Source organism: Lemur catta, chromosome 7 (assembly GCF_020740605.2).
Source record: "Lemur catta isolate mLemCat1 chromosome 7, mLemCat1.pri, whole genome shotgun sequence".
Classification (NCBI taxonomy): domain Eukaryota; kingdom Metazoa; phylum Chordata; class Mammalia; order Primates; family Lemuridae; genus Lemur; species Lemur catta.
In genome coordinates this window covers 27,908,675-27,929,920 of record NC_059134.1, presented here as the reverse complement: position 1 = coordinate 27,929,920, position 21,246 = coordinate 27,908,675, and the positions used below count along the sequence as shown (strand labels likewise).

The following is a 21,246-nucleotide window of genomic DNA, read 5'->3' as shown; positions in this document are numbered from 1 at the left end:
TGAGAGACTAAGCCAGAAACATTAAAAAAGAGTAGTCAGTGTGCGTAATGCCACTCTAGAAGGTGGAGTCAGAGAGAAGTGTAGAGTCAGAGGTCAGTGGGGAAAGTGGACTAAGGTGCCAAAAAGGCCAGCAACAGAGGTGGAATGAAATAGACACTAGAAGGATCAGGCAACAGGCTCCAAACACAGAAAGGGCTAGAGTCAGCATAAACCATCGATGCAGGGGTGTGTCGGCACCTGAACAAATCGTGGAACTGCAGGATTAGAACCACGAAGTCCTTTTGTACCTTGCCATTCAAAGTGTGGTACTTGGACCAGCAGCATCTGCAGCTCTTGGGAACTTGCTGGAAATATAAAATTTCAGGCCCCACCCAGTTCTACTCAATCAGAATCTGCATTTTTAACAAGACCCTCAGGTGAGCTGCATGCACACGCAAGTTTGAGAAGCACTGTTTTAGCACAGACTTTGGTGAATTTCCACACAGAGTAGACTGTGGACACACACCACGTGCTGTGATAGGTGTCTTCACATTCACAATCTCATTTGACCCTCATAATAATCATATAATAAAGATATCCTTTTCGTACCCACTTTACAGATGAAGAAATTGAGGTTCACGGTGACATAGCTGAGGTTTATTCCCAAACCAATTAGCTTCAAATTTAATTCATTTCTATTGGAAATTCAATGGGAATCCATCCTAAGGTCCCGAGAGAGGAGTAGCCTGGCCAAGGCAACAGCAGAGGAGCTGCTGTTGTCATCGTTCTGAAGGGTCGAAGCAGGGAGCCTGTATCAGACTGTGTTACAGTGAACAGTGGAGGAAGGCTCCAGCAATGTGGCTCCAATGGAAGGGAAGGGGACAGGTGTGAGCAGCTCTGACTGATCTCTCATAGGAAGATACAACCAGAGCCTTCTGGGTGCGTGGCAAAGGTGACCCTGAATCCATTCCAGAAAACACAGTTATAACTGTGTTATAACTAAGGATGCATGTAGACATAGCTCTAGCCTGCCATGCTGCCCTCTCTAAGACACCCCCTTTCTTCCCCCACCTCAGCTAGCTGCAGTGGTGTGTTATCCTTCTGTCTCCTCCGTTGGTTCAGCCAAATGTCAGTGTGGGAGCAAACCGAGAGTGAGTGTCTTTCATTTGCCAATTAGTCATGTGCCACTTGCAACGGCTCATGTGTATGTGTGTGCATTGTGTTACCTGTTACTTAACTTTTCCTTTATTGGTGGTGGTCTCCCCACCCGATGTTTAGTTCCACGTGGGCCGGGATGGTCTTGTATTGAGTTGGATTCCCCAGAGCACGAGGTGGACACACAGTGCACGTTTAGTTCGCTTTTGTTAACGGATTGCCTCCTCTAGAGAGCAAAAGCAGATCCCTCAATCCCTCAACGCCCCACCAGAGAGAGAGGTTGGGTGGAGGCGACAAGTCCTGAGAGCTAAGTGTGTCCATTCCGTGGGTTGGCCTGAGGGTCCCTTCCTCGCCCAGTTGAGCCCTCCAGTCTGGGGCTCAGGGACTCTCTGGCGGGCCCCACCCCTCCTCTTTCATCTGCGAGAAACGGCAAGTTCACTGCACGTGGGCGTGTGGTGTGAAGTCACTAGGTGGTGTTCTCCTCTGTCCGGGCAGCTGTTTTGCTGCTGTTGTTTTCCTGCCCCTTCCTGAAAAGATAAGATCAGACAGGCTTGTGGTTCTCTCCCACCGACTCTCAAAGGCAGCAAGCAAGCCAAGTTCTCTCCATTTCTCAGGCACCTCCTCTGAAGTACGCCCGTGTCAGTATCTGTCAGTATCGGTAATGAGATCCGGCCACTTGAAAGCAGCAGCGAAAGCAGCTCCCCAGAACACAGGGCAAGATCAAGGTCTCTGAGCTTCCCTTTCTTCTCCAGGCAAAACTGATTTGCAGGTGCCACCATCCCAGCAGGAGACTTGAAGCCTGAGGTTGCTGGAGATGCCCCCACCTTCCCCAGCTGGAGGGGGCATTGTGGGAGGTACTTAGAGAACTAACTGTGTGAGTCTTTGGGGAGCCCAGACAGAGGGGAGCAGACTGCTCTGGAGAAACAGAAGGAGAGTAAGAGAGAGCTAAAAAGCATACATGGTTACAGGAACAAACCCTGCTACCTGGCTGCAAAATGGGCTTCCAGTTGCAAGATGCTCTAAGACATGAACTGACTCCTCTGGAACCCAGGTTGAAGCCCAGGTGGCAACTGTGCCTGCCTCACCCAGTGCAAAACATACAATTAGCCCCACTTGGTAAAGCCTTGTGAGTGGTTTGCTGATTACCAGTGAGTTCCCTCAGCCCTAGAGGAGGGAAACCTCTTTTCTTTTTTTTTTTTTTTTTTTTTTGAGACAGGGTCTCGCTCTGTCACCCAGGCCAGAGTGCAGTGGGGCTATCATAGCTCACTGCAGTCTCAAACTTCTGAGCTCAAGAAATCCTCCTGCCTCAGCCTCCTGAGTAGCTGGGACTACAGGTGCACACCACCACGCCCAGCTAACTTTTTTTATTTTTTGTAGAGACAGGGGTCTCACCATGTTGCCCAGGCTGGTCTTGAACTCCTGGGCTCAAGTGATCCTCCCACCTTGGCCTCCCAACATGCTAGGATTGTAGCTGTGAGCCACCACGCCCAGCCAGGAAACCTCATTTTGATCACTCCTCTTCCTCCAAAGCGTCTCCTCCTCCATTCCTCTTCAGCTGCCCTTATTTTGTAAACTGGCACCTGATAATACCATTCACTTTGAAACTAATGTCCACTAAGAAGTCAGAGGGAGTGTGTATAACAGATAGCACTGTATCCGGGCTTGCAAGGGTAGAGGGTAAGAGAATTGGAGATCTCTCCCTCATTTAAAAGCACCATGCCCTTCTGACCTAAGTCCCAGAGGCAGGCTGGGGAAAGAGAATGAAAGAGAAAAGTTAAGGTTCCCAATGTAACTCCTGGCGTGCAAAATGGTAAAGGGAGGAGGCTGGTATGTCTGTGGCCCACGTGACCTAAGCCTGCCCTTTCCCAATGGCCAGCCCGGCAGGCTCCAAGAGACATCTCCATTAAACAAGTCAGATAATCAGCCCTCTAGAAAGGAAGGCCACCTGCTTACACCATAAGGGGAGGATGTGGCCGTCCTGGAGGATGGGCATGGGTACATATAGAGGAGCCAGAGGGCCAGAGTTTAGAAATGCAGGGGACTGTGGCAGCTCCTTTGTTGTTAAGTTACAGGATATTTTTCATACTGGGCAACCTGGGATGTCTTTAGCTGTTAAGGGGGAAGGGCTTAGAGGGCATGGGGCAGGGAAAATTCAGGTGCTACTGACGGTAAAGCCTGGTTGGGGGAATGGGTTTGCATAGATTGGGTCTGTAAGTCTACAGGGCCTTCACTAGCTCCTTACCTGGGTGTGTGTATGTGTGTGTGTGTGTGTGTGTGTGTGTGTGTGTGTGTGTGTCTCCTTTTCTTGGTTATATTGTTAAATTCAGTGCTAAGTAGGCACGCCTCTCACTTAGGGCCCCCAGATATACATACCCCAGACCGCAGGGGACTCTGGCTTCCTGAGGTCACGTCAGGAGAAAAACAGATCTGAAAAGCTGTTAGTCATGGGATGGAATGGAATAAGTTGGGGTACTTCAGGTAGGTCCAGAGCATACCTTGTTTATAGTTCAATATCCATGCTTCCTCCCAGCACAGCCTGGAACCCATGGAAGGTCCAAAAGGCGTCTACCTGGGGCAGGATAGTGCACTGAGAGCACAGGATGGGGGGTCCGAGCCCTGAGGTTTGTGCTCTGGCTCCACCACTTGCTCTGTGACCTTGAGAAAGCAATTCCACTTCTCTAAACCTCATTTTCTCATATGTAGAAAAGAGGTGATCATGGTCCTTACTAGGAACTGTAGGCCCAGCACAGTGCCCAAACAGATCAAAGACTCAATAAATAAGTCATTCTTCTTATTTTCATTATCACTACTATTATCATTGCTATCCTTCAGATCAGGAGCCACACTGAGCCTGCAGTGAATTCTCTTAGAGTAGATCATACCCAGCTATAATAATTTTTCTACATTTTGTAGAGACAGGGTCTCGCTATGTTGCCCAGGCTGGTCTTGAACTCCTGGTCTCAAGCGATCCTCCCACTTCGGCCACCTAAAGTGCTGGGCGTGAACTATCACACCCGGCCTCTTCGAGTAGATTTCTGAGGAAGCCGGTCCCCAGCTCTTCCCAGAGTTCCAATAGGCCACCAAGGATGTCTGTGTGCACCCCGTTGGCCATGTTTCATTTAACCTTGAGGGGACTCAGGACCCCATGCAGCCTAAGGGTGGACCTAATATTCTGAAGAGAGTCTGATGGCTCCAACACTTTTGTCTTCTGTCCCTGGGTCTGGAAAAGCCTTTTTTTTTTTAAATAGACTGAGAGATCCACTATAAAGATCTGCCCTTGTCAAAGTTTTATCAACTCTGATTGAAGGATTACAAATGATGTTAACCAGAAGTTCTGACAAGGCTTCTGCCAGTCACTGCTTCACATGGCTGCATTTGCTTCTCTTCCTCTTCCTCTTCCTCTTCCTGTCCTCTCTTTGCTGATCTGGACTCAGCCTGGTATTCTTGTCACAAAGTCATCGCCGAGGTGAGCTCAGCTCAGCATGAAACAAAACAGCTCATCTGAAAGCACCACACGGTCTGTACGGGGAGGGGGCAGCCCTCCTCAATCTCCTGTCTTCTCACAAGTGGGCTCTTCCAGTTCTCTTCTTGCAAGAGTCGGACAGAAAGAATTCTAATCTGGGCTCTCGGAGCGCTCAGACAGGGGGCACAAGCTGCCCCTCATTCCTCGGGTGCAGCCACTCCCTCGTAGCACTGTCTGGGGGTTGACCACTCAGCTTGAAAAGATGTCTAGGCACAATTTGTTTTCAAACAGCTTGTGTGTTTGTTGTGTTTTGAACTTCGGTTTTAGATCAGTTTGGGTGTTCTCCAGAGGAGAGCCACGCTGCTTTGGCATTTAATCACTTTCTCCCCCACATCCCCCTCCCTGCTCCCCAGCATCTAGAATCCCTGCTGCGCCGGCTGCAGGTTCATGCATCTGGAGTGTTTTCATGTTCTTGGGCCATCGGGCATATTTTATAAACACAAGGTCAGTTTACACTGCCTGGGAACTTAGGGGATTTCCTCTCTGTGGGAAACTGCTCTGAGGAGCTTGACCAACCTTTGCTTTGTGCAGAGGAAGAGTTGCCTCTGATCATCTACGGGGGCAGCTGCGCTGGCTGGCTTCCTGTGGTTACGCCTGAGGATTCTCCCAGAGATCTGAGCTAAGAAGGGAAGCTCATTTCCCCCCTCAGTTCCAGTTCAGTTGCTTGTAAATGGCTTTGTGTGCTACAAAACCCCATATCTGTTCACCTTCATGCCATCTGCCAGCAGCACCTCCAACCATCTGACTGCTGTGGGCTTCTGAGGTCACAGAATCATGGAATCATAAAGCTAGAAGGGACTTCAAGGGAGTCATTCACCCAACACACTAGATGAGCACTTAGTATGTGCAAAAACTGTGCCAGATTCCACGGGCATAGGAAGCTGAGCAAGACCCAGCCCCTGCCCTCAAAGAATTGGCCGACTTGGGCTCTGCCGTCATCTCCACTAAGCCCTCTCTGACCTCCTCAGGTAGGCTCAGCTTGTCCTCCTTTGCATCCCCATGTCCCTCTGCTGACCACCACTGTGACACCTACCACGCTACAGTGATTGTCATGTCTTTCCTCCCCGTAGCATGTAAGCTTCCAGAGGGCAGGACCAGCCATGCTGGGTGACATAGAGATTCTGCAGCTCCTATCATAAGGTTTTTATAGAGCGAAAAGGAGATGAGGGGTAGAAATGCTACATTTATTAGCCACGGGGGCAAACTACCCAAACAAGATGAGGTTGGTAGCTGCCTGAAGCAGAAAGAACTGGAGAAGAGAGAGGGATACTATGATCTTGAGAGCCCACAGAGAAGCCAGGGAACTGGGGGCATCTAATCTACTGTTTTCTCGGCCCTTCTGTAAACCCTCCCTGCTGTGTCTAGAGGAGGTTGCTTTGGTTTGCCAGGGCTGCAGAAACAAAGTGCCACCAACTGATTGGGTAGTTTAAATGACAGAAATGTACTTCCTTCCCAGCTGTGGTGACTAGAAGGCCAAGATGAAGATGTTGGCAGGACTGGTTTCCTCTAAGGGCCTCTGTCCTTAGCTTCTCCTCTTTGTGGTCACATGGCCTTTCCACTGTACCAATTTGTCCTGATCTCTTTTCATAAGGACACTCATTCTAGGGATTAGGGCCCACCCATATAACTTCATTTTACCGTAATTACCTCTTTAAAGACCCTATCTCCAAATAGTCATATTCTGAAGTCCTGGGGGTTAGAACGTCAACATATAAATTTGGAGTGGGGACACAATTCAGCCTGTAGCAGAAGTCAACACTGGTACCCACAGAAGTGCCAGAGAGTTCCTGATAAAAACCACAGCCAATCAGTCCAGGAGCCAAGAAACAGGCCTGTAACCACCTCCCTTCTTAGCTGACTTACAACCCTGGAGACTCAAGCCTCACCCAGTGCTGGTGACCAAACCCACCTCTGTTTTGCCAATGCCACCTACTGTATGTGCCCCCTTGCCCCTTCCCCTCCCACAGCCTTGGTACTACCTGAGGTTTCCTTATTTGAGCCAAAAGCAGGAGAAGGTGTCAATGTGGAAGAAATAAAGAACCATGTCTCCCTTGGAACTAGGATGGGAAATGACATTGATGGAGGCTCTTTCCAAGGAGAGCTACTGGCTTGCTTCCCAAGCTCATATGCAGAACGTAGAAAAAAGGTCCAAATGCCCTGGCTCAATGGAGGAGAGCCAAGCCACCAACAAGCACCAGCAGTGGATTTCTGACTGCCAGCCAGAGCCACGGTGCTGCTAGACAGGAACCAGCACGGAGCAGAGAAAGAGGCCTGGCAGTGAGATGGCCTCCCCAGCCACTCAGCTCTTGCTGTTGGCTTGTGCAGGGTCAGGAGTCTTCAGCAGCCTCGGTTCCCAGAGTTGTTCTTCACTATTGGGCGCCAGCTGGCTAAGCGTCATATTGGAAGGGAGTACAGGATATGAGCTTCCAGATGAACTGACTCATTGTAACCAGACTTGGGTTAGCTGGGCCACACAGTGCCAAGACAGCAGGGTCCCCAGGATGCTGCTGACTCAGCACAAGGGAGCCCAAGGACAAGCAGGTGGGGGAGTGGCTGGAGGTGGAGCATGCCCACAATAAACTGCTGGCCTGTCCTACAGATGCTCAGAGCCTATCCTGCAAGCTACAGTCCAGTTCTCTAGGGAAAGGGAACTTCACAGGCAGTCTTCTCAGCTGCCCCTGAGCCCAGGTTTCAAGGTGCAAAGTCCTGGAGGACTTGCAGAGACTGATTGCTGACTTCTCCAGGAGATATTAAAGTTTGCTCCAAAACCATCTCTAGCAGTTCAAATAACCTGCTCCTCAATCTCCTCCTGAAATTGCATCTGTGGCAGGGAAGACCAAGCTGGGAACCCCAGCTCTGGAGCTGTAACTTAAGAGATCATAGCCAACAACCTTCCCTGGACTGGTAGCATTCTGGGCTTTGCCTGGAGAAAGCCACATTTTTCATACAAAAACCAAAAGGCTAAGGATCTAAGGACTGCGAGGAAGAAGGCATTGGGCATGGTAGGGAGTGGACTCTGCCTTAGCAGAGACTCTCTGGGAGAGATAAAACAGGGGGGGCTGAGACTTTGGCCATCTCACAAGAGTTAAGCTTCAAAAGTCACAAGAGCTGTGTGTAAACCTACTTAGCCCACTGTGCCTCTCCTCTTCAGTGGGTGAGAACAAGAAACAGCAAGCATCCACACTATTTGAGCCAGGAGTCTGTCTAGAAAGCCAGAGGGATTCCAGTGGCAACCTGGTGCTCCCATTCCTTTATTCATTCATTCAACACATTTTTGTTGAGCACACAATCTGTGCCAGGCACTGTGCTGGATGGTGAGCAAGATAAAAGGTAAACTCATAGGCCCCACCCTTATGAAGCTTACATTCTAGCAGACAAAGGAGAAAATATCCAATTACACAGTTGAAAGTATTTATAACTGCGACAAGTGCTACCGAGGGCTTTGAGACTACATGATGGAATGCAATCTGGGCGGTTGGGGAAGTGACACCTAGTCTGGGCCCTGAAGGATGAGTGGGAATTACCTAGAAAAAAGGAGGGGATGGGGATGGGAGAGAACATGCCAAGAAAAAGAGGCAACATGTGCAAGGGCCTTGCGGTTGGACAGAGCATGACAGAATCAAGGGACCAAGGTCCCTACCGGCTGGAGTCCAGAGAACGGTGTGGGATGGGTCTGAAGAGCACAGATCTCAGGGAGGGCACATCACGGGCCTTGTAGCCTTTCTAAACGGTTTTGGTCTTTATCTAAGAGCCGTGGGGAGCCACGGCAGGGCTCGGAGGAGGATGAGATGGCATAATCAGATGTGCTGACCTGAGAATTCAGCCCTCCCCTTTACCTAATGTTGCTTCCATGCAGAGGGGGAGATTCGGCTTTGGGTTTGAGTCCATCACGATCTGAAAACTCTAAACTGGACAATTCAAGAGGGTTACTTTGCTTCTAGCGAGCAGAGCTAGGTAATCGATTCACAAAGACAAAGTTTAGATTTGAACGTGTGTTTGCAGAAGGTCAGGACATCCCTGTGGGCTCCCACCAGGGCACCACAGAGGGCACCGGCCACCCAGCTTGCAGGAGAGAGAAAGGAGGGCTGACTTCCCCAGCAATACTATAGACTAAGGCTTACAAAAGGGGAGAGGCATGCAGGTCACAGCAATTTTTCATGGTACCATTGGGACCAAGCTCATGGGACTTAAAAGAGCATGGAGGCTGCTGAGGAAGGATTCAGGCTCTCTCCGTCTCTGAAACTCGGAGGTGCACTGCAAATTTCATCACAAATAGAAAAACGGTCCCTCCTCTATTCATCCAGAGGGAATCCCTAATCCCAATAGGATTCTCCTAAACTGCTTCAAGCCAGACAGTCTCTTCTTTGACCTCAAAGTGGAAGAATGCAGGGGAGGTTCTTCTGGACACAGAGACCTTCAGAAAAGAGCTCCAGCAAATCCTTCCTCCACCTTTGAGCCAACCATCCTTCCAGGCATCCCGATCTCAATCTCAATCTCAATCTAAATATTCAAGGCACAAAGACTGACCTCAGAAGTCACCAGTAAGGGCAGAGTGCTTCCGAACAAGACCACAGTGACCCACTTCTGCTAGACTCCTCCCCACATGCTCGTGAGAAATGACTCTAAGACCTCCCAGTCCCCTCTGCCCCAAAGCCTAGACTTACTCCACACAGCATCACATCACATATGTGTGAGAATGACAACAAACCTAACGTCCTGTCCTCAGGATTCCCGGGGCCTCATCTAACGTGTCACAGAGACAGAGGAGAAATGACCTTGCAGCCTCCTGAGAGAGGGAAAAGGCAAGTCCCACCCAGCCCAAAAGCTTCCGCTCACCCCTACCCTGTCACACCAAGACTCCTGGAAATGCACCAGCTCACACACATATCTGTCACCCGAATGCTCACACGGCCACTGAGAACGGACTGGGATGGAAGGACACTTTCCTTTACCTTCTCCTCCTGTCTCCCCAATCTGGGCCTGGGGGTCAACTGCACAGGAAGACACTCAGCCTGAGTCAAGAGGGACCTGTTATCGCGTGGCAACACTCCCATTTAGAGCTCTCCTGCCACTGGGTACAGCGCATCCACCAGGGACAGGTGGGGGCGCCTCCCTGAGGGCTGCTCGGTAAGCCTGGACATGAGACACCCACGCAGGACACATTCTGGAAGGACAAGTTCAGTGTTGGCCGCCCCTGCCCCCAACTGCAGCCAGCCCTCGCAGGCAGCGCTGGCCGGGAGGAAGGAGGGCAGCTCTGGGTCCTGTATCCTAGTAAGTAGGTGCTGCGGCAGCTCCAGGCTAAGTGAGGCTGCACCCCTGTCTCTTTCCCCACCCCTAACGAAGACTCCCCAAGCCAGGACAGGGGTGCATTTTCTTTACATGCTTAACCTGAGTGCCCTGGCAAACCCTGGGTGCTGGGCCAGTGGATTTCCACCTCTTTTCCAGCCGAGCCCCTGCAGCCAGTGACTCCTGACCAGCTACTCTTCAGTGCACAGCCCCCACTGGCCACTCCCAAGCCCCTCCTCAGTCCCCTGGACAGACCCTCCACCCAGAGTCAGCAAGAGAGGCCACCACAGTGACAGAGCTCCCCCTACTGGCAGCTCGCCATGGTGAGGGCCCAGGGAGACTGGGATGAGGCTCTCTGCCCCTTGGTCAACGGTCTGTGAAATGAGGTTCTGAGAGCACCTTCCAGCTCCCCCTCAGTCCATCGCTCCCAAATAAGGGCAGCATTATCTGGAAGATCTTAAGAATCAAAACCTTTTGTATCAGTGCCACGGCTCCCCAGACAACACAGAACTTGAAATGACATCCAGGCCAGGCCCTTAACCCAGAGCTGGGCCAGACTGACAGCATGTGTTCCGGGGTCCCCGCTGCACCAAGCTCAAAGGATCGAGTGTAAAGTGACCATGCTGACTGCCCTCAGGGAGCTGGTCTACTCCTCCCCAAAGGAATTCTTAGACACTTTGCTGACTCTCACACCACAAGCAGCTAAACATAAGCTGACAACATCCTAGGAACCTGTAGATAACAATGACAATAAATAATGATATAATATACTTTGTTATCAAAGGACCATGACATTCATTTAATCCTCAAAAATGACACCACCATGCCCATAAAGGAGATGTCACCATCAGAGGAGGGAACTGAGGCATGGAGAAATAAGGTGCCATGCCAGGATGAAAGCTCAGCTGCTTCTACAGAAATGCCACTTTCGTGAGGCGCTGTGAGCTGAGAATCGTAAGGACAAAGGACACGGGAACCAGGAAGTCTTGGAGGCCTGAGCTCCTCTCAGGGCCCTGCCAGAGAGGAAGCCAAGAAAGCCAGACCCTTCTGTCCCCAGGTGCTGAGTTACCATAGAGACCCTCCCCAGATCATCATAACCTTAGAATCACCAACACCAGTGGGGCCAAAAGCCCCATGGAGATGCAGAATGGGTGCTCAGCCTCCACTGCCCTAACCATCTGCAGAAAACACGTTCTTCAGAAGGGTCCAGGAGAGCACTCGGCTGGGGAACACTAGTGGTTCTCATGGGTTCATCTTTAAGGCAGCTCCCATCCACAGCCCAAGTGTATTCAATCCAATGCCCAGGGACACAGGCTACTACCCAGGGTGAGTATGCTCAATTTGGGAACTAACAAGGGCAAGAGAAGCACAGAAAGTGTCCTGGGCTCTAGTGTCTGGGTGACTTGTAAAATGTTGGTGCCATTATCCAAAAACCAGGGAGTCAAGAGAAACACATGGCAATCAGATGACGAGTGAATGGGGGTTATGTCCAGTGTCTTGCTCTACAACTTGGCATAGGATTCACTGCAATGTAATTTTTGCTGTAAGTCAACAAATGCTAATCTGTTCACATTTATTAGAATTGGTCAATCAACCCAGCAGCAGCATCATAAATGAATGGTAATTAGCCTCAAAGCCATTCATCATCATTAGAGCTGTAAGATTATGTAGTTATTAATAAACTAGACCTGCAGATAAAAGATTTACCAGTCACTTAGTCATTCATTTATTAATTCAGTAAAATTTACCAACTACCTTTCACAGGAAGATGCTGTATTCACTACTTTAAAAGATGAATAAGAGACCCTGGCCCACAAGTGGCTCAAACCTTAGTAGAAAATGCCCAAATAAATGCAAACTATGTAGAGGATCCTGAGAGTGTACAAATTGCTATGGCAGTGCAGACAGGGGGTGACCACGTCCCTCTGGGGAGTCACTGAGGGCTTCATGAAGGCAGTGAGATTTGGGCTGGACCAGGAAAAATGGATAGAACAGATATTTATGGTGGGGCATGCATTCCAAGCAGAATGTGTGCAAAGGAAAAGGTAGGAAAAATAAAGGGTATTTTTTGGAAGCAGTGAAGATTCCTGGTAGACAGTAGCAGCATTGTGAGTAGTTCACAGCATTGCTGAGGCCCTGTTGCATGCCAGGCACTCTGTGTTATATGCAGGTTCTATGCTGATCAAGGGATACACTTGTGAACAAAACACGCAACATCATTGACCTTGTGGAGCTCACAGCCCCTCCAAGGATAAGGCCAAAAAGGAAGACTAGAGAGCCCCCAGATGCTCCCCTTTTAAGTAGATTGGAGGTTGGCAATGGGGGATTAGTGATAGTTTTTAATACTGCAAGGCTATGATCAGAGCCTCTTGGAAGAATAATCTAGCCCCAGAGTATAAGAGAAATGTAAGAAGAAAGAGGAAAAAATTGAAAGTTCAGTTAGGAAGAACCCAGGTGAGAGATGATGACCAAGATCAGGCAGTAAGTAGGAAGGAAAATAAGGGTATGAATGGAAGTAATACTACTCAAGTAGACTGTACTTAATTTGGGAACCAGCAAGAGCAAGGAAAGCATAGAAACTAACCAGGGTTCTAGAGCCTGGGTAACTTATAGAATATATTAGAATGTTGGCACCATTATCCAAAAGCCAGAGAGTCAAGAGGAACACACTGGGATGAGAAAGGGGATGATGAGTTCATGTGGGCTATGCCCAGTGTCTTCCCGACCAAGGAGGCCAGCAGAGGGTTGGGGGTCAGCGTCCATGCAGAGAGAAACGAGAATAGCCAAGAAACCATGAAGAAAGGGACAGTGGGAAGAAGGTAAATGAAAAACTGGAAAGTGGGGCTGGATTGTGAGCAGTTGCATCTCCTCAAGGGCCTAGCACCTATTGTTCTCTCTCCAGTGTCTCAAACCTCTTTGGAAAGATGCATTCTCTTCTCCCCCAGGAGCCCATACAATCGAGAGAATGAGCTGTAGAAATATGAATGGCAAAGGTGATGGGGATATCACATGGGGTTTGGATTCTAGTGGCAGTGGGTGGACCCAGTGTTTCAGTCTGCAAGGTCCCCTGTAGCTCCAATACTTCATCTTGGGTTCTCCTCTGACAGTGATCCTCCCTCCACTTTTAAGAGACCCTGATTCTTGGTCCAGAGATCCCAGCTGCTTGGTTTTCCCATTACCCTCAGAGCCCAGACTTGCCCGGATTCCAGATGACGACCACCACTGGATCAGAAAGACCAGATCAGAAGTCACCCTCTTGGCCAGCAGCCAAGGCCTCTCACCTACCACCTGTATCACACCGCATCAAAAACAGGCAGGTCTGAGCAGGTCCGGCATGGCCAGCTCCCAGGCTGGGGTGGGAAAGTTGACATCTCCCCAGAGTTTACTCAAAGTGCATGTGCCTTCACAGAGCATGTCCTCTGGGGCCTCACAGAGGCCTGGGTGGTGCCAACAGAACATTCCTCAGGCTTGCAAACACCTTGGATTTACAATCCAACCACCGAAGTCTCAAACACAGAATGAAAATCAACTCCCCATGAAGGAGTCAGTTTCCTTGGAGATGTAGAATTACCTCAGTGGCACAGTGTCTTCCTAGGTGGGTAAGAAAAAGTCCCTGCCTGCCTCCATTTTCTTCTGGAATATCTCTTTCCTCTCATAATGCCACTAAATACACCCCAGCAAAATGGAGCTACTAAATTGAAATAATTACCAAATGATCAGTTCTCTGCTCATCTCCAACTCTGGAGACTAAAGGTGAGATTGTAAGAAGCCCCTCTTTCTGGAAAAAGCCAGCCACATTATACAGACCTCTCTGAGCTGGGTACGTGAGCTCCAGGAGAGGCCTGGAGGGAGATGACCCACAGCGGTCAAGGGTAACCATGACCACTCACCCAGCGTCGCCGACCACCCAGGTGGGGACCTCTGCTCACAGCTCTCAAAGCACTGCTCTTATACCACACAGGCAATATGCGGCTAACTCCATATATAACAACAGAAGAATAAAAAGAGATTTTTTTCCCCAATAAATATTCTTTTGCAGCTAATCCACCCTTTGTAACTGTCAGGCTTCATGGGGCTGGCGGTGAGCCCATCAGATAACAATGCAGCTGTGACCTGAGAAACGTGAGAAGAGGAGCAGATTAATAAAGATGAAAAACATGTTTGGTAACTGTGTCTGAGGGGAGTCCTCAGAGGGATGCCCTGGCAGCTCAGGGACCCCAAAACCAATGCCACCCAGAAGCTGTGGCTACCCCAGGGGGACAGGGGTCAGACTTGTGGACCCTGAGAGCAGGTGGCTGGCTTCCCCGACTTGCAGCACAGGCATTTGCTCCCTGAGCCTTCCTGAGTCGACTTAATGGAAAATGGCAATGGAATGACACAAGTGTCCCATCACAGGCACAGGCTTCTTGTGTCCCCCACCTCCAGCATTAGGCTGAGGGCACACACAGCTCTGCAGGGAGGCAGACCAAAGCAGTGGCATTGTCTCCACCTCCTCTCTGACAAGCCTGCAGCAGGCAGCTAAGGCAAAGCGAGGGTGAAGCTATAGGGAGAGGGATTTGACTAATGGCCATCTTTTCCTCACCAAGGGTTAGGATATGTGGTCCAACAAGTGCATGGATAAGTATGGAGATACCAGAACAGAAATGTTCTGAGCTGGGCCTGTCTTAAAATACCTGGGATTTGAGAGAGTATAGAATGGAAATACTGGTCTTCTAGGCTCAGCAATATGACAAAGACTGTTACATAGACAGAAGGGGAAGAGGAAGAAGATGAAGGAACTGAGTGCCTTGTTTAGACCCCTATGCCTTTCTCCAGTAGCCCTCCCTCCATCCTCGTCTGTGAAAGATCGCCCCCAAAAGTCTCCCAGGGTTTCTTCAAACCCCGCCTTGTTGTTCCTGCTGCTTGTCCTTGCATCCCTGACCTGTGATCCTTGGCAGGCCCTACTGACCCCAGAATGATCTGGGGACTGGGGGCTTGGACTGCATGGCTACCACTCCCAGGGAGAGCAGACTGGGGAGGGGAGCGCTGGGGAGGAGAACAGTCAGGTATTAACAGGGGTCTACACAACCCAAATTAAACAGAGCCCTGGGATCCAAAGCCCAGCGTTAGGTCCTCTCTTTGGACTTCCCTGTGCCACCCAGCCATTCTTGCCCATGTGGAGTCACTCCAACTCCTGGACATCAGCTGTCTGGAGCCATTCAGGGGAGTGGAAGTGCAGGCTGTCGGGGTCCCCCAGCGAGAGAGACAGGAAGAGCTGCAGGGCGGCCAGGCTGGTGGGGAGCAGGAATATGGGGCAAGGGTCTAGTTAGCTCAAGGACAAGGAGGCCCAGTGACAGACAATTCAATAATGAAGCAAAATTACAATCACCAGGAAGATTTACAGCCTGCTCACTATGTTCCAAGCATTGTTCTAAACTCTTCCCACTCAAGAATTTGTCCCATCCTCACAACTTCTTATTAAATGGAGGCAAAATTTACATACCATAAAATTCACCATTTTAAAGCGTATAATTAAATGACTTCCAGTACATTCACAACGTTATGCAATCATCACCACTATCTAATTCCAAAACATTTCTATCACCCCCAAAAGGAGATCCAGTATCCATTAAGCAATTACTCACAAAAACCTACTTTGGAAGGAGGCGCCCTCTACTGACCAAGTTTAGCATCACCCGCAGTGGAAGGGAGAAAAGCCGGAGTCCCCGCAGAGTTGCAGGTCCCGAAAGGTGAACTTACTTGGAACGGAGAGGCAATAAATGGGTAACTGGCACATTACTCAAATTTTACACATGAGGAGACGGAACATGGGAGGTGAAGTAACTTGCTCAAGGTCACGCAGCCGTTGATGAAATCAGGCAGTCTGAGTCCAAAATGAGGCAGACGTTTGTGTCTGGAAGGTAAAAGTTAAGAAAGATGTTTTGTAGCGTCTGTTACAAACAACTGTTTATAATTAATATATAGATAAAGTCCCTGAGCTTGTTGACCAGACCTGAATAGTCTAAGAAAAGGGACATTTCTGGAGCTTTGAACCAGGTAGTTTTAGGAAATTCAGTGAAGAGCTCAAAAAGATAGTAAACCTGCAAAACTCATCAACTGTAAAAGACACAGGACCACACAGTCAGGCCAAGAAGTTCAGTAGCCATTAATAAGCATTTGCTGAGCAAAGCACCATGCTACACACAGTGGAGAACACAAAGAAACAATCTCCCTAACTTCAGTTCCTCTTCTGTGATCCCACCTAATTTCCGATCTTCCAAGATCATGTCCTCTATTCAAGTCCTGAAATACATCCCACTGTTTAGACATCCCTGAGGCTTTCCTGAGTCTGTGGTGTTGTTTTGTTTTGTTTTTCCCCTCCTCTTAATTTACCAAAATCCTATCTCTTTTGATTAGTACAGGCCTCAACGAGCTCTCTTTTCTGAACAGAGAAAGCACATAATCATAGGAAACACTTACAAAGCCCTTGTTATGTGCCGTGCACTGCACCAAACAATTTATAATGCATAACCTCATTTTATTCTCACAAAAGAGCCCAGATGAGGAAACCGAGGCCCAGAGAGATTGAATAACTTACTCAAAGTCACACAGCCACTAAGTGACAGAACCAAGGTTAGAATCCTGGTCTTTGTGATTCCAGAACCTCCTTACTGCATTAAAAGGCCTCTCCACTGCGTCTGGACATCACAATGTAGCCCTTCATCGTATGGAGCCAATAGTGCTTTCTAATTAGTTCGCACACACTGGCCTTTTCTGTTTAACAGACTACAGGCATTTTGAGCGCAGTCACCACGTATACAAAGGCAGCTCAGCACAGTCGCTCACATATAAAGATTAACTTCCTCTATTCTTCTGTGCCCCCACTGTGTCTGTGTCCCTGGCAAAAGGTTTAGATATCTAGGAGCAGAAATGAATGGGCTTATTGGAAGGCAGGACTGATTCTTGCACCTTAACCCAGACAGTAAAGAAAGTCTGTATGTTCACTGTTGCACTGAGACGTGAGTTGGAGGCTGCAGGGGCAGGGTCGGGGGTACAGGTCAAAAGCAGCCCACTGCTTCGTGGCTGGCCTAGAACCCTAGGCTCAGCGTGAATGTCAGCCTAATAAGAATAACAATAACTCCCATTTTTAGAGCCCCTGATGTGTGTCAGGTGCTGTTCTAAGCACTGAATTTACAGCAACCCATGAGTCCTCTTAGCAAGCCTATGAGATAGGTCCTGCTAGTATCACTGCTTGATAGATGAGGAAACCAGGACTCAGAAAAGTAACTTTCCTAAAGGTTCATAGCTGGGAAATGGCAGAATTGGAATTCAAACCCAGGGATTTCTGATTCCAAATCCAGAGGGGCCCTCCAAAACCTCCTTAGAGAACTGCACCTCCCGTGCAAGTTCAATATTCAAGCTTTTCATATTCTCAAATATTCACTATTACAGAAGTTAGTTGACTCACATAGGATATTGCCCCTGCAGTCAATAGGCTTTTCACTTTAGACAAGAGGAAGGATAAAGGCAAAGAAGCAGGTTGCAGGACAATCACCCAGGCTGGACCACGGTGGAATGGGCTACCCCGTGCTGGAACTAAAGGGAGTAGAGGACAAGTGTGGGATGTTTCGGTAAAGGATCTAATTAGATGATTTCTACGTTTTCTTTCAACACCCAATTCAGGATGTAAGAACTGAACTCCAGCAAAATGCAGAGCTGGGGACACATACTTTACAGCCTTCAGAATGAAAATAGTAGATGCTGTCACAAAGTGTGGTTGGTAGTACCCGTGGCGATCACAGAGAGGGATGAGAATAAAAGCCAGAGAACTGAGTATCAAGAAACACTCCGAGCTACAGCCAAGGAGGCTGTCAGAGAGGTAGGAAGCAGGATTTAGAGAAAATAACAGACATAAGAGAAACTAGCAGGTCAAATAAAGTTTCCTTCTGCCAGACTGAAGAGATATGAAGGTGTTTGGAGACAGAAAAGAATGCTAGCCTAATATAATTATAAATTGCTTTATACTGTTAAAAAAATTAAACTTTCATATTCCTCAGAAACTGAACCTTATTACCTACCACCACTTCTCAAGTAATAAATCTGTCTCTCCTAGAATTACTTTTAGAAGCCTTTGTCATCTCAGCTGGGCCAAGCCAGGCCAGAATTCATTCATAAAGCAGCATTTATGGTTTGTGGTGGGCCCCATAAAAGTTATAAAATTGTCATAAGATGTACATCAAAGATGGAAGAGACCTTAAAGATCATCGGATCTGATTTCCTTATTTTACAAACAAAGAAACTGAGACATGGGGACACGAAATGGTTTGTCCATGGTGAAATAGTAGCATTGGCAGACTCAAATCCAAGTTCACTAGGGATCACTCTTCCTAAAAAGAGAAAAAGGACCACCCATCCAGGATGCAGCGAGGAGGGCAGGGAAATTCTGTGGCCTCTCCCCGCCCCAGCCCTGCACAGTGCTTTCCCTGACTCCCCCTGCCTGACGCTCGTTCCAGCAGCCATCCCGACTCTGGCTGCAGAATGAGAAGATCTCACCTGACAGGTCTCTAAAGGTCAGACCTCATCTGGTCCTGGGACTCTCCAGCAAGAAACAACTCGGAAAGGCCGGCCCAGAGCTGGTGCAGGCTTCCCCAGGACTGCCTAGTTCTGACCACAACCCTGAAGTGTAGCAGTACAAGCTCTGGACGATCTAAAACCCATCTCAAGTTCTCAAAGCAAACAGAGGCCAGGGCACCAAGCCACAGGCAATGGCAGGAGACCTGTTTGGTGGTTCTCTTGGCCAGAACACACCAGCACCAGCCAGGGCCAGGGCAGAAACCCAGCAGCCCAGCAACGCAGCCCTGGTCTCCCCTGGGCCAAGGGAAGCTACAAGCCTCACTCTGTTCTCAAGGGCTCAGACCCGGGATGAAGAAAACATCCAGGGGTAGTGTCCAAGAATCCAGGGCCTCTTGGGTGTAGGTGGGGACCTGAGAAGGCCCCCCATTGCCATGCATCAGAAGGGCTCTTTTTGCCCCAGGAGGCTGCACCCTGCCCAGGGGAGGAAGCATCTTCCCTAAAATGACACTTGAGGACCTGGCTCGGGGCCACGAGAGTATATAGCTCAAGGTTTTGTTTCCCCTTTGTAAATGGAGGCAGGCGAGGAAAGGAATGTTTTGGCTGAGTAACATAATACCTCTGGGTCCGGCCCACCAGGCTTGGCCCTGGGAAGAGCAAACAAGCTGCCCGCCCTGTCTCAACAGGTTTGTGGACACTCGCACCCGCTGCCACTCACTGCGCCGAGGTGTGGATGCTGGGGAGGAGGGGAAAGTCGATCCCCAGGGAGAGCCAGGATGTTAGCCCCCCAGCCCTCAGTCCCAGAGCGAGGCCGGGGCCTGATACTTCATGCCACCAAGCAATCAGATGTCACTCTGTATCCCACCCACGCGCAGCCATCTCAGCTCTCAATTTCCTCTCTGACCCAGGCCTCGGAACCCAGCCACAAGTCCAGGGTTTCTTCCTCCCAAGTCCCACAAGCTGCAGGACTTCCCAGACAACATCTGCTGATACACACGTGTTCTGTTTGTCGCAAGCCAGGAGCAAGAACCTGGACCCCTTGCTGCGATCCCAAAGGCCAGCCACAAAGAACTGGTTAGCAACCAGCATTCCTATAATACTTCACAGTTTCCAAAGTACTTTTTACAGATATTATTTCCATTCTCATAAACACCTGTAAGTTAAGCATCATCATCTCCCCATTTTACAGAGAGGAAAGCAAGAGGCTCAGAGAGGTGTCTACCCAGGTGGCAAAGTCAGGTCTCCAGCACCTGCAGCAGCCTGATCCCGAGATGGATAGGGACAATCGGTGATGACTAACGCCAGCTTTGCAACCCCAGGCTTTTTGGAGCTGGCGGCTGGATGAATGAGAGGCTCTCACCTGGCAGGCCTGAGGGGCCAGGCAGACGTAGGGGCAGACCTTGCCTGACCCTGCTGGCCTGGGCAGCCCGCCCAGCCCAGCCCCCCCCCAGCAGGTGCCCTCACCTTCCCGCACCCCACCCTCCTGTCCCTGCAGCCAGGCAGGGCACCCTCCTCACGCTGTTTGTTTTGCTGAGAGTTTCCGTTGGCTCGCGTGTGGGTGTTTGTTGTATTTCTCCTGCAGATGGCAGACAGCCTGCCCTCCCCACCGCCACCCCACCCCGAGGGCTGTGTGGAATCAGACGCTGCAGGGCAGAACAAAAGCCTAGCAGGTGAACAGCCCCGTCTGCCTGCGTCTTTTATCCGACCCAAGTCACAGACAATATCTTTACAAAATTCCTTTCAACTTCCCCCATCATCTGGAACTCTTCCTGCCTGGCTTCCATCCTGCTGGGGCCCCCGGGCACCCCCCCCACACACAAGAACATCTGCTCCTCTGATGGGGCACGGGACACACAGTTCCGTGGAGCAATTTTCTCACTGGCTTCCATCCAGAACGCCCCCTCGGAACCCAGAGACCCCAAGCTCACAGAAACTTCCGGCTCCCGGGAGGAGCATCTCCATCTGTGGAAGGCAGAGCATTCTCGCCCTCCTGTGCTCAGAGCTCCTCGGTGGAAGGGTCCACAGTGACCCTCGGCGGCTACTGCCGTTGCAGAGGTCGCCGATGAGGCCTAGGGCTTGGAACTCTAGCAAAGGGGGCTGGAAAGGGATGGAGTTTCTCTGTTTTTAAAGCTAGTGTTTCTCATTCCCAGATCTCCACGCTCTGATCTGGACTCAAGAACTGTGCTCAGCGTGAGCACTGGTGTCTCTCCCTCCGGATACATGCCCGGCCAGTGGCAGCAAACCAGCCACCGCAGGGTGTGGGGCACAGAGAGCCTCTGAGTGTCCTCGCCGCCGTGCCTGAGGCTAGAGCCAGGACATCGGATGCCCATATCCTACGCGCCACCATGGCCCAGAAGCTAGGGAACAGGCTCTTCCCTCCGCTGCCAGGCTGCACTCTCCGGATTCCACCCTGGGGCTCTTACCTGCTTCTGCCACTCTGCCCAGCTTGGCTACTCAGCCTTCCTGGGTTTTCTTTTCAGCCCTGGTCATGTCTTTGGCCATCTCCATCAGCAATGTGCCTTACAGGGCGAGGGTCAAGCTCACTCCACCCTCATGCTCAGCACCCCAGGGTGCATAGCCCCCCAGGAGAGGGACTGACCACCATGACGCCTGATCCTGCTGCACAGATTCTGTGCCCAGCTGGAAGACGTCCAGGCTGACCCTGTTATCAAGGGCATAGAAGCGGCTGAGGGTGCTGCTCAGGGGAAGTGGTGAAGGGAAGATGCCAGGGCACCCACAGAGTCATCAACAGG

The 21,246-nt window shown here is 50.0% G+C and overlaps 1 protein-coding gene across 4 annotated transcripts in view; it reads right to left on the bottom strand.

The window, feature by feature from the left end:
- POU2AF1 (POU class 2 homeobox associating factor 1) overlaps positions 1 to 20,957 on the bottom strand; it is a 77,008-nt gene extending 56,051 nt beyond the window's left edge. Inside the window, exons 1-2 of one of the 4 annotated variants that reach the window (XM_045556638.1) lie at positions 20,917 to 20,957; positions 15,683 to 15,836 (exon numbers count right to left, since the gene is read on the bottom strand). In XM_045556638.1, coding sequence (XP_045412594.1) covers positions 15,683 to 15,719 — 37 coding nt within the window. In that variant the 5' untranslated portion in view covers positions 15,720 to 15,836; positions 20,917 to 20,957. Of the gene's footprint in view, positions 1 to 15,682; positions 15,837 to 19,211; positions 19,287 to 19,715; positions 19,818 to 20,010; positions 20,069 to 20,916 lie in introns of those variants that run through there. The other 3 variants (XM_045556636.1, XM_045556637.1, XM_045556639.1) reach the window with 3 other exon arrangements.
- Between the last annotated feature and the right edge of the window lie 289 nt (positions 20,958 to 21,246).